The 12,030-nt window shown below is 43.2% G+C and overlaps 1 protein-coding gene across 1 annotated transcript in view; it reads left to right on the top strand.

Annotated features, from left to right (window-relative positions):
• LOC143283853 (glutamate receptor 2-like) overlaps window positions 1-11,394 on the top strand; it is a 203,094-nt gene extending 191,700 nt beyond the window's left edge. Inside the window, exons 13-17 of the mRNA XM_076590230.1 lie at window positions 3,138-3,336; window positions 6,919-7,166; window positions 8,189-8,294; window positions 10,214-10,360; window positions 11,347-11,394. Coding sequence (XP_076446345.1) covers window positions 3,138-3,336; window positions 6,919-7,166; window positions 8,189-8,294; window positions 10,214-10,360; window positions 11,347-11,394 — 748 coding nt within the window. The remainder of the gene's footprint in view (window positions 1-3,137; window positions 3,337-6,918; window positions 7,167-8,188; window positions 8,295-10,213; window positions 10,361-11,346) is intronic.
• The last annotated feature ends 636 nt before the right edge of the window (window positions 11,395-12,030 follow it).

Raw genomic sequence — 12,030 nt, 5'->3', positions numbered from 1 at the left:
TGGGTAGAGGGGTTAGTGTGGTGGTGGTTCACCTTAGGCGCTCATGGCGACAAGGGTCCGAGATCAAGCTCTGGTGGGCACGGTGGGTGAGGGGTTCGAATCTCTGTGTTCAGGGTGTGCGGGCAGAGGGGCTTGTTAAACACGGTATGTTATGATGATAATACTATCATTTTTGGTGGTTATTATTTATTTATTCATTATTATTATTATTATTATTATTATTATTATTATTATTGTTGTTGTTGTTGTTGTTGTTGTTGTTGTTGTTGTTGTTACTACTACCTTTTTATATTGTAATTATTTATGTATCTATTTATTTATTTATTTACTTATTTATGCACGCTTATCTATTATTTATTCACCTTTTTTTTTCTTTCTTCCCCCCCCCCCCTCAAGGCCTGACTAAGCGCGTTGGGTTACGCTGCTGGTCAGGCATCTGCTTAGCAGATGTAGTGTAGCGTATATGGATTTGTCCGAACGTAGTGACGCCTCCTTGAGCTACTGAAACTGAAACTGTTGGTGGTGGTATTCATTGTCATTATTGTTGTTGTTGTTATTGTTGTTGGCGTGTTGTTTTTTTTGTGTGGATTGTCCTGGACGCTCTAATGCAAAGCTTCGACACCTCAGCAATGTAGGTAGTTTAGATTAGGAGGTTCGAGGTAGATTCCAGTCTCTGTCTTAAGGTAGTAGCATCAGTGATGATAACATTATTCTTTTCCATCACCACCCCATGCCTGTCAGCTTTGTATGCATGACGAATGAGAGAGGGAGATTGGGGAGGGGGGCGGGAGGTGGAGGGAAGAAATAGTGGTCATAAATGGTTCATGTAATTTGTGAGGGTTTTTTTTTTTTTCTTCTTCCATGTAAAGCGCCCTAAGCTCTTAGAGATAATGATGATGGTGATGATGAATGTTGTTATCATTGTTGCTGCTGTTATGCTGGCATATCTTGGGACGCCAAGGAAAATGAGACTCACCAACTGGCATGATTTTGTTTGTTTTTTGTTGTTGTTGTTGTTTGTTTTGTTTTGTTTTGTTTGTTTTGTTTTGTTGTTGTTGTTGTTTTGTTGTTGTTTTTTATTGGGGGGGGGTGTTTGGTTTGGTTTTGGGTTTGTTTTTAGCTGGCTATGCGTCTTAATTTGTTGTTTGTTTCTTTTTATCGTGCAGAGCATAATCATGCTGTTCTTTTCAAGTTTTCTCTCTCTCTTTTTTTTATAGAGAGAATTATATTAGATAAATGAGCCATACCAAAAGCATGACAAGTCTTGGTTTCGTGTAGCTATAACATGATTATAATTGTTCTAACATTTTCTCGTCCAAGGTTTCTCGGTGTAACTTTGTCTGTATGCATGTGTGTTTGTATCCTTGTGCATGTGTGTATGTGTACGTGTGTGTGTGTGTGTGTGTGTGTGTGTGTGTGTGCGCGTGTGTACGTGTGTGTGTATGTCTGTGTGTTTGTGTGTGTGTGTGTGTGTGTGTGTACGTGTGTGCATAATTATGTGTGTGTGTGTGTGTGTGTGTGTGTGTGTGTTAGAGAGAGAGAGAGAAAGAGAGATAGGAGGAGGTGGAAGCGAATGACTGACGGGAAGACTGATGGTTGAATAATATTGTTTGGCAAGATGAATGGGGGAAAATGGCCCTGGTAACAACAGATATCACACAGTAATGTCAGCCAAATGACAGGGAATATGGACATTATTATAGTTGTCCAATACATACATGCTTGGGAGATGAGCATAATCTTTTATCTGGGTCGACAGGCTGGGAATAAAAAACCGAAAGTTTTGCGATTGCGATTGTGACATTACGTAATCACGTCCCCTGCCTCACAACGGCATAAATAGAACAATGATCTGATTATGCGAATATAAGCACCTCTTGCAATCTTTTTTTCCAAACCAAAGAACAAATAAAATTACAGTTATATAAACTAATAAATAGATAAATAGAGCAATAAAAAGAGCAGTATATATATATATATATAGAGAGAGAGAGAGAGAGAGAGAGAGAGAGAGATCGAACGAACGAGTGGGCAGTTACGTTCATGACCGTTTGCAGAATCTTTTACCCTTTACCTCACTACGTAGACAGATTGGATTTCTGATCCAATAGTGATTGTAGATAATAATAATAATAATAATAATAATAATAATAATAATAAAGACCAAATGAAAAGGATAGGTATATGTTGAGTCTTACTGAAATATTGACCAGGACTGCACAAACAACAATAGGAACACTTACAAAAATGCAGAGAACATCTGTAGCGAAAAGAACGTCGCACTCTGCTCAAAGATCTAACACAGACGCGCACCTTGCTCACTTCAACACTTCTGTATGCCTGCAAGTCACAGACGATACGTTGACAAAAAAACTGACATGGAGGAGGGGACCCAGGCCATAGAGACGAGATGCTTCCAAAAAAATCTCCTCGGCACCTTCCTCCGACAAAGATCACATCACCAATGAAGAAACGAGAAACCGTCGGGCAAATGAAACTGATTCTACGAAAGTCTACCACAGTGAAGAAACGCAAATTGTAGTGGAATGAGCAAGTCTCGAGATTAAAAGGACTCTCCAAGACACTCCTGCAAGAAGAAGGAGAGGCAGACAGAAGAAGAGACGGAAAGACAACATCTCCCTCCAAAAATGGACAGGCCTGAGACTAGAAACAGGTGGAAAGGGAGAGAACTGGTTGCCAGGTAATCAATGGTGCCCTTGCGGTCTTAAGAGACGAAACGACTGAAGAAGAAGAAGAACAACAACAACAACAACAACAACAACAACAACAATATCAACGAGTTTGATTTTGTACGAAAGAACATTGTTGTTTCAATACAATACAATACAATACAATACAATACAATACATCTTTATTCATCCATTGGGAAATTAAATGATTAGATAGACCAATCAACAAATTCTTTCGTACAAAGCGAAAAAATTGTGGTGCCTCGTTTCTTTACACTTCCTGACACAATTAATCAGTTCCATTATTCTTTTTCTTCTTCTTTTTTTAGCATGCACACACACCACCACCACCACTATCACCCCTCTCCCCACCCACCACCTCCCTCTCTCTCTCTCTCTCTCTCTCTCTCTCACCACGTGTGTGTCACTCACTCACTCACGGTGCAGGTCCATCTCCGGGCGGGTGGTGGGCGCCGCCTGGTGGTTCTTCACGCTGATCATCATCAGCTCTTACACGGCCAACCTGGCCGCCTTCCTGACCATCGAGCGCATGGACATGCCCATCAACTCGCCCGACGACCTGGTCAAGCAGAGAGAGATTCGCTACGGGACTGTGGTCAACGGCTCCACCCAGCAGTTCTTCAAGGTCAGGCAGCGCAGGCAGCCATTATTCGTCTTCAGTCGTTGTCGTCGTCGGTCGTTGGTGGTGGTAGTAGTTGTGGTGGCGGTGGTGTTCGTTTTCGTTGTTTTTGTTGGTGGTGATGGTGGAAGTTTTCGTTGTGGTAGTCGTTGGTGGTGGTGGCTGTGGCGGTGTCGTTGGTGGTGGTGGTGGTGGTGGTGGTGATCGTTGACGTTATCGTTGGTGGTGGTGTTCGTCATCGTTATCGTTGTTGTAGTTGTTGTTGTTGTTGGTGGTGGTGGTGGTGGTAGAGTTCGTCATCGCTATCGCTGGTGGTGTTGGTGGTGGAAGTGTTCGTTCTCGTTCTCGTTGGTGGTGATGGTGGTGGTGGTGGTGGTGTTGTTGTTGTTGGTAGTGGTGGTGGTGGTGGTGGTGGTGGTGGTGGAAGTGTTCGTTCTCGTTGTCGTTGGTGGTGGTGGTCGTGGTGGTGGTGGTGGCAGAGTTCGTCATCGCTATCGCTGGTGGTGTTGGTGGTGGAAATGTTCGTTCTCGTTCTCGTTGGTGGTGGTGGTGGTGGTGGTGGTGGTGTTGTTGTTGATGGTGGTGGTGGTGGTGGTGGTGGTGTTGTTGTTGGTGGTGGAAGTGTTCGTTCTCGTTGTCGTTGTTGGTGATGGTGTTGTTGTTGTTGTTGCTGGTGATGTTTGTGGTGGTGGTGGTGGTGGTGATGGTGGTGGTGGCAATGTTCGTTGTTGTTGTCGTTGGTGGTGATGGTATTGTTGTTGTTGTTGCTGGTGATGGTGGTGGTGGTGGTGGTGGTGGTAATTGTCATCGTTATCATTATCGTCGTTGGTAGTGTTACTCTTCATTGTGATCGCTGTTGGTGGTGGTTCTGCTCGCTGTCGTCGTCGTTATCGTTAATGGTGGGGTTGTTCGTCATCAATGATGATGGTAATGCTCGTTGCCGTCGTTGGTGGTGGTGGTGTTCGTGATCGTCGTCTTCAGCGTTAGTGGTGGTGGTGTATGTTTTCGTCATAGCCGTTGTCATCCTTGGTGGTGATGTTGTTTTTTTTTTGTTTTGTTTTTTTTTTGTTTTGTTTTGTTTTGTTTTGTTTTTTGCTGCCCCATCATCTGCACCGTTTCAGTGGCATTACACCCACGCCGCTCATTTAGATTCCCCCATACACGGCCACACCCGGGTTCGTCCGTCGCAGTCCCGGCGTCGGCAGTCCACAGGGAACCATCGATGTTAGGTCGCCTGGAGGCCACACACCAGAGGAGACCCTGCACTGCTGCTGAGTCACTTCGGTGGTGTTCAGTGGTGCCTGTTCTGTTTTAACGTACTTAGGACACCACCTACTAAGCCCCCTACTAACGACAATAATGGCTTAGTCGCGGAGCCAGACTGAGTGAGCGTCTCTCCCAGAGTGGAGACCGCCACCACGTCCCTCAAAGAACAGCCCCCCATGAATCCGCCGACACCGACGACATTGACAGGACTCCCCCCAAGCACGGAAGTGGAGGGGTATCGAAACTGAGGTCACCATGAGAGCAGGGCATGAAAGGTAACAGACTCTGAGACTATTTTGTTTATATTGATGACGATGAAGGAGAAGGAGGATGACGATGATGATGACGATGTTGCTATGGAGGTCCATTTTGGTTTGGGACTGCGTGACAAGGCTGTACTCTACGCTTCCTGTCATAATGATATCCCGGCGTTAACCAGGCCCGAGAGATACAGACACTTGCAGTGTTGGTCTGGTAATTAGAGCAACACACCCAAAGACGCACCCTTGAAGTGGATGACACTCGACTGTGTGGTCCCAGTCTCCCCATTTAAGCCCACAGCACATTCAACTCTGGGTAGGAGCCGGCCACGGGCCGAAAAACCCACCTCCGCTGGGATTCGAACCCGCGTCCTCCCAGCCGTCAGTCCGCGACGCTAACCACTTCGCCACGGCGGCTGGTTGGTGGTGATGTTGTTGTTCGTTGTTAATGTCATCATCGTTGGTGGTTGTGGTGGCCGTCATCGTTACCGTTAGCACTGGTGGAGGTATTCTTCGTCATCGCTATTGTTGTGGTGATGTTGTTGGTCATCGTCGTTGTTATCGTTGGTGGCGATGTTATTGTTAGTCATCGTTGTTGTCGTTACCGTTGATCCATAGCCATCATTGTTCGTCATCGTTGTTGTTATTGTTGGTGTGGATGGTGGTGGTGTTTGTCATTGTTGCCGTCATTGTTAATAATAATGGATACTTATATAGCACACTATCCAGAAATCTGCTGTAGGTGCTTTACAAAAACGCTTTTGTTAACATAAAACATTATATCTATGTTACATACACACACCAAAATGTGACTACACACACACACACACACACACACACACACACACACACACACACACACACACACACACACACACACACACACACACACACACACACACACACACACACACACTCACACACACACACACACACACACACACACACATTTCCTATTTCCAGATTTCCTATTAGCCTCAAAATAATATGTCAAGTTATTGACTATTGGATACACATATTACAGCTTCCTCAAAATTCACTTGTATACACAACATATTACTGCATGTATCGTCAAACAAATGAAAATGTTCAGCGGCTATTTTTCATAAGAAATGTATTAACTAGCACTGGATTAGATCATGTTTGGAAAAAAATAGTTCAATTTTAGTGTTAAAAGATTAAAGTATGCTGTATCCAAGAAGCTTGAAAATGAATATATAAAATTTTGGAAACAGAAACATGTCAGTTCATCTAAATTAGCATTTTTTTTACAAGAACGCTGTGACAAATTATAAAATTGAACCGTATTTAAAGAATACAGCAAATACACAACACAGGAAAGCACTGACCATATTACGAATCAGCGCCCATTACTTACAAATCGAACAGGGAAGATATAAAAATGCACCGAAAGAACAAAGACTGTGTGATACTTGTAATAGTTTAGAAGATGAGATTCACCTTTTAGACAATTGTGTAAAGTACAATACTTACAGACACAGATTCCTAATCGATATATGTCGTCCAAATGCAAAGCCTAGTGAATTAATCCTTCTAACAGAAATACAGCCAAGGCTGGCGAAATTTGATCATGAATGTGTCTCTTCTTAATATGCTCATGTTTATGTTTCATTGTCTTATAAACTTTAACGTTTTATGACAATAAAAAGTATTCTATTCTATTCTATTCTATTCTATTCTATTCTATTCTATTCACACACACACACACACACACACACACACACACACACACACACACACACACACACACACACACACACAACACAACACACACACACACAACACAACACACACACACACACACACACACGCACGCACGCACGCACGCACGCACGCACGCACACACACACACACACACACACACACACACACACACACAAACGCTATTGCTCAGGCATTCACATAGCAAATACGGTGCAGAGGATCTAGAACTATGTCCGAACGCAGTGACGCCAGCCTCCTCTCAAACTGAAATTACCCTGGAGGGGGTCATTCAGTGCGGATGGATGTCGGAGAGAGAGAGTCGTGTTGTTTGACACAGGAGTCGGAGGTGACGGTCTACAAACAGATGTGGAACTTCATGAACGAGGCGGAGCCCAGCGTGTTCACCAGCTCCATCGCGGAGGGGGTGAAGCGGGTGCGAGAGAGCAAGGGCAAGTACGCATTCCTTCTGGACGCCGCCATGAACGAGTACCACAACCAGCGCAAGCCGTGCAACACCCTCAAGGCCGGCAGGAACCTGGACGACAAGGGATACGGGGTCGCCACGCCCCACAGTTCGGATCTTAGGTGAGTTGTGAATTTGATTATGTCTGCTGCAAATCCAGTATGATAAATAGAATTGTGCAATCAACAACCTGTTTACCTGAAGATCTAGTCATCAGCCCCATCCACATGTAATATGCGGCTTCTGTTCAAACGTGTGTGTGTGTGTGTGTGTGTGTGTGTGTGTGTGTGTGTGTGTGTGTGTGTGTGTGTGTGTGTGTGTGTGCAGTGCGTGCATGTGTGAGTATGCACAAGTTGTTGTTTTTTTATTGATATCCACTTGTATCTATCCTAATTTCTACTGTATCTGTGTTTGTGTATTATTTTCGATTTATGTTCGTACCCTGTTGTGTACTATTCCTCAACTCACTGTGAAGTACCTTTAGTCAAGTAATTTAGATTTGATGTTTTGGCGTTTCTGTCCAGTTGTCACTAGCATAAATTTTTATTTGTGTAGGTGGATTGCCATGTGATTAATTTCGGTCCATCTTACAAGTTTATCAGCATCACTCTGCCACTGAGTACATACAGCATCGACATTATTAGTGTCATTTTTATGGAGGATTGTGTCATCAGCAAAAAGTTCACAAGAATTTGAAACGTAAAGAGAGAGGTTATTTATATATATATTGAAAATAAAACAGGCCCCAACACTGATCCCTGAGGAATTCCATAATTGATTGGCATAAGAGGGGATACTTTTGAATCTTGGAAAACAACTTGTTTCCTACTATTTAGAGAGGGGGAGAGAGAGAGAGGTTGTGCCATATTTTCATGACTGCATCAGCTGATACATGCTTTAGCCAACCCGATTAAAACGAACATTTTGATTTCTTTTGCATTTTCCTCTTCTACTGCTTCTTTTTTTAATAGCATTTTACAACATACACATCGGCAGTCCACAATGACTTATAACGTTAATCATTTTGAAAAAAAAAAAAAAAGTTCAGTTTTATGTTGAGCATCTTTGCAGTAACGATATCGAAAGTGATGACCTGTGACTTAAAGTTTATCAGCAATTGTTATGCAAACGATTGGTGTTCCAGAGCATCGATCAACATCGCCGTTCTGGAACTCCGCGAGGTGGGGGAGCTGCACAAACTGGAACGCAAGTGGTGGTACGACAAGGGAGAGTGTGCCAAGAATTCCAAGGTGGCTGGATAAAACGTCTTTCGTACATGTATCATGTATTGTATCGTGTCGTGTCGTGTCGTGTCGTGTCGTGTTGTATTGTATTGTAGTGTGTGTGTGTGTGTGTGTGTGTGTGTGTGTGTGTGTGTGTGTGTGTGTGTAGTCATATTTTGGTGTGTGTATGTAACGGAGATGTAATGTTTTATGTTAACAAAGCGTTTTTGTAAAGCACCTAGAGCAGATTTCTGGATAGTGTGCTATATAAGTATCCATTATTATTATTATTATTATTCTATTGTATTGATGCATCGTCTTGTTTTATATTATACACCTTGTCGGTGAAAGGTCTTATAAGTTGCATCTTCTTCTTGGTGATAAGTTTCAAAGGATGCAACTTCTTGGTGATAAATTTTGAAAACAAAGATTCGTCGTGTTGTTTATAGGTTTTACAAGATGCGTTTTCTTGGTGATAGGCTTTAAAAGATGCATCTTCTCCTTGCTGATAGGTTTTAAAGGATGCATCTTCTCCTTGCTGATAGGTTTTAAAGGAAGCATCTTCTTGGTGATAGGTTTTAAAGGAAGCATCTTCTTGGTGATAGGTTTTAAAGGAAGCATCTTCTTGGTGATAGGTTTTAAAGGATGCATCTTCTTCGTGATAGGTTTTACAGGATGCGTCGTGTTGGTTATGGGTTTTAAAGGATGCATCTTCTTGGTGACAGGTTTTAAAGGATGCATCTTCTTGGTGATAGGTTTTAAAGGATGCATCTTATTCCTGGTGATAGGTTTTAAAGGATGCATCTTATTCCTGGTGATAGGTTTTAAAGGATGCATCTTCTTGGTGACAGGTTTTAGAGGATGCATCTTCTTCCTAGTGACAGGTTTTAGAGGATGCATCTTCTTGGTGACAGGTTTTAGAGGATGCTTCTTCTTCCTGGTGACATGTTTTAAAGGATGCATCTTCTTTGTGACAGGTTTTAGAGGATGCATCTTCTTGGTGACAGGTTTTAGAGGATGCATCTTCTTCCTGGTGACATGTTTTAAAGGATGCATCTTCTTTGTGACAGGTTTTAGAGGATGCATCTTCTTCCTAGTGACATGTTTTAAAGGATGCATCTTCTTGGTGACAGGTTTTAGAGGATGCATCTTCTTCCTGGTGACATGTTTTAAAGGATGCATCTTCTTTGTGACAGGTTTTAGAGGATGCATCTTCTTGGTGACAGGTTTTAGAGGATGCATCTTCTTCCTGGTGACATGTTTTAAAGGATGCATCTTCTTTGTGACAGGTTTTAGAGGATGCATCTTCTTGGTGACAGGTTTTAGAGGATGCATCTTCTTCCTAGTGATAGGTTTTAGAGGATGCATCGTCTTCCTAGTGACAGGTTTTAGAGGATGCATCTTCTTGGTGACAGGTTTTAGAGGATGCATCTTCTTCCTGGTGACATGTTTTAAAGGATGCATCTTCTTTGTGACAGGTTTTAGAGGATACATCTTCTTGGTGACAGGTTTTAGAGGATGCATCTTCTTCCTGGTGATAGGTTGTAAAGGATGCACCTTCTTCCTGGTGATAGATTTTAAAGGATGCACCTTCTTCCTGGTGATAGGTTTTGAAGGGTGCAGCTACATCTAGTTTTAAAGGCTGCATCTTCCTTTTGGTGATAGGTTTTTAAAGAATGCATCGTCTTTCTTGGTTTTACAGGACGCCTCTTCTTTTTGGTGTCGTTTTAAAGGATGCATCTTCTTGTTGATAGGTTTTAAAAGACTCGTCTTCTTGGTGATAGGTTTTAAAGTTTGCATCTTCTTCGTGGTGATAGATTTTAAAGGATGCATCTTTTTGGTGACAGGTTTTTTATGGGATGCAAATTCTTCTTGGTGATAGGTTTCTTTAAGGGATGCATCGTCTTGTTGACAGGTGGTAAAATGATGTGTCATCCTGTTGCCAGGAAAGCAAGACCAGCTCCCTCACCCTGTCTAACGTGTCTGGCATCTTCCACATCCTGGTCGGCGGACTAGTCCTTGCCATGGTGGTGGCGCTGCTAGACTACTGCATCAAGTCCCGCCTCAGAACCCGCCAGTTCAACGTGGCTGCTGTCAGTATGAACCCATATCGGAATTTCGGAGTTTCCCGTTCTCTCTCTCTCTCTCTCTCTCTCTCTCTCTCTCTCTCTCTCTCTCTCTCTCTCTTGACTCACTTGTGTAAACAAAGAGAGTCTATGTTACAATCCGGTATTCGGTTCTCTGTGTGTGTGTGTGTGTGTGTGTGTGTGTGTGTGTGTGTGTGTCTGCTCTCTCTCTCCCTCCTCTCTCTCTCTGTGCTCTCTCTCTCTCTCCTTTCACTTATTATTTTTCTTCCTCGCTGTCTACTTCTGCATACGCTGCCCCACATTCGTTCGGAAGATGCCTGGCCAGCAGTATAACACATTTATGTAGCTATCAGACTGCAGTGTTCTTCTTCTTTTTTTTTTTTCTTTTTTTCTTTTTTTTTCTTTTTTTGTTGCAATAGGACATCAGTCTTATTGCCATGTCAGTTTGTTTTCTTCTCAGTGCGCCACGTGCGTGCAGCAGACAGAACCTCGATTAATGATTTGTCTCATCCGACTGATCATTAATCATCCAGTCAAACTTTGTTTAAAGGGCGAGACCTGGATTCGAACTCAGACACTCACAGACATTGTACTGGCAGGTTAAACGTAGACCTATTGACCATCCTGCCATCTTCCTCCCTGGCGAGCGGGTTGAGTCATGACCTGGATTCGAACTCAGACACTCACAGACATTGTACTGGCAGGTAAACGGAGACCTATTGACCATCCTGCCACCTTCCTCCCTGGCGAGCGGGTTGAGTCATGACTGCGTCACACCAAAACTGGGTCAAGATACAAAAATAATTTATTGTCTTTGAAAGAAAATGGTTGATTCGAGTGATGACTTTTCTTTCTCTTTTTTATTTTTTTTTTTTTTTTCCCCTTCTTTTTCTTCTGCTTCTTTTTTCTTTTTTTTCTTTTTTTCTCTTTTTTTTTTTAGACGTATGCATTATTAGCTCCACAGGTGACACAAAGTTTGACCATGCTCTCAGATCCAAGAACAAGAACCGCTGTTTTCTGAAGGGGACAAGCTGACGTGATAACTTGATAGCTTCCCCTTCATGGTAAAAAAAAAGGGACGACTGTTGATATACATTATAGATAGATAGATAGATAGATAGATAGATAGATAGATAGATTGATTGATTGATTGATTGATTGATTGATTGATTGATTTTGTTGTTGTTTTTCGTTTGTTTCGTGTGTGTGTGTGTGTGTGTGTGTGTGTGTGTGTGTGTGTGTGTGTGTGTGTGTTAGAACGACACAAAGTTTGACCCGTGCTCTCACACCCCAAGAACATGCCATGAGGGCCACTTGGCCCGGGATTGTGGGTAGAGGGACGTGGGGTGAGGGTGGAAGGGGTAGGGGGTGTGGTTGGGCGGCACTCACGTCTCAGTTTGCGAACTGTGGGGCCCTGCTGCGGCACACTGATGTGGTGTGTAACCTCCGTCATCATCATCATCATCGAAAGAAAAGAGCAAGCCGCACGGGAGATAACCGCGGTCTTCTGAAAGAGACAAGCAGCAGACGCGATAACTTCCCCTACATGCCCCCCCCCCCCCCCCCCCCCCCCCCCTCCCACCCATTCGTGTGTGTGTGTGTGTGTGTGTGTGGACCTTTTGTTTTTTCACGAGACGGATAAAAAGATCGGCACCAATTTCTATTATCCCTAAATC

This window comes from Babylonia areolata, chromosome 7 (assembly GCF_041734735.1).
Source record: "Babylonia areolata isolate BAREFJ2019XMU chromosome 7, ASM4173473v1, whole genome shotgun sequence".
NCBI classification, from domain to species: Eukaryota; Metazoa; Mollusca; class Gastropoda; order Neogastropoda; family Buccinidae; genus Babylonia; species Babylonia areolata.
Note: the sequence above shows the minus strand (reverse complement) of the source record. Positions and strands in the feature narration are given on the sequence as shown.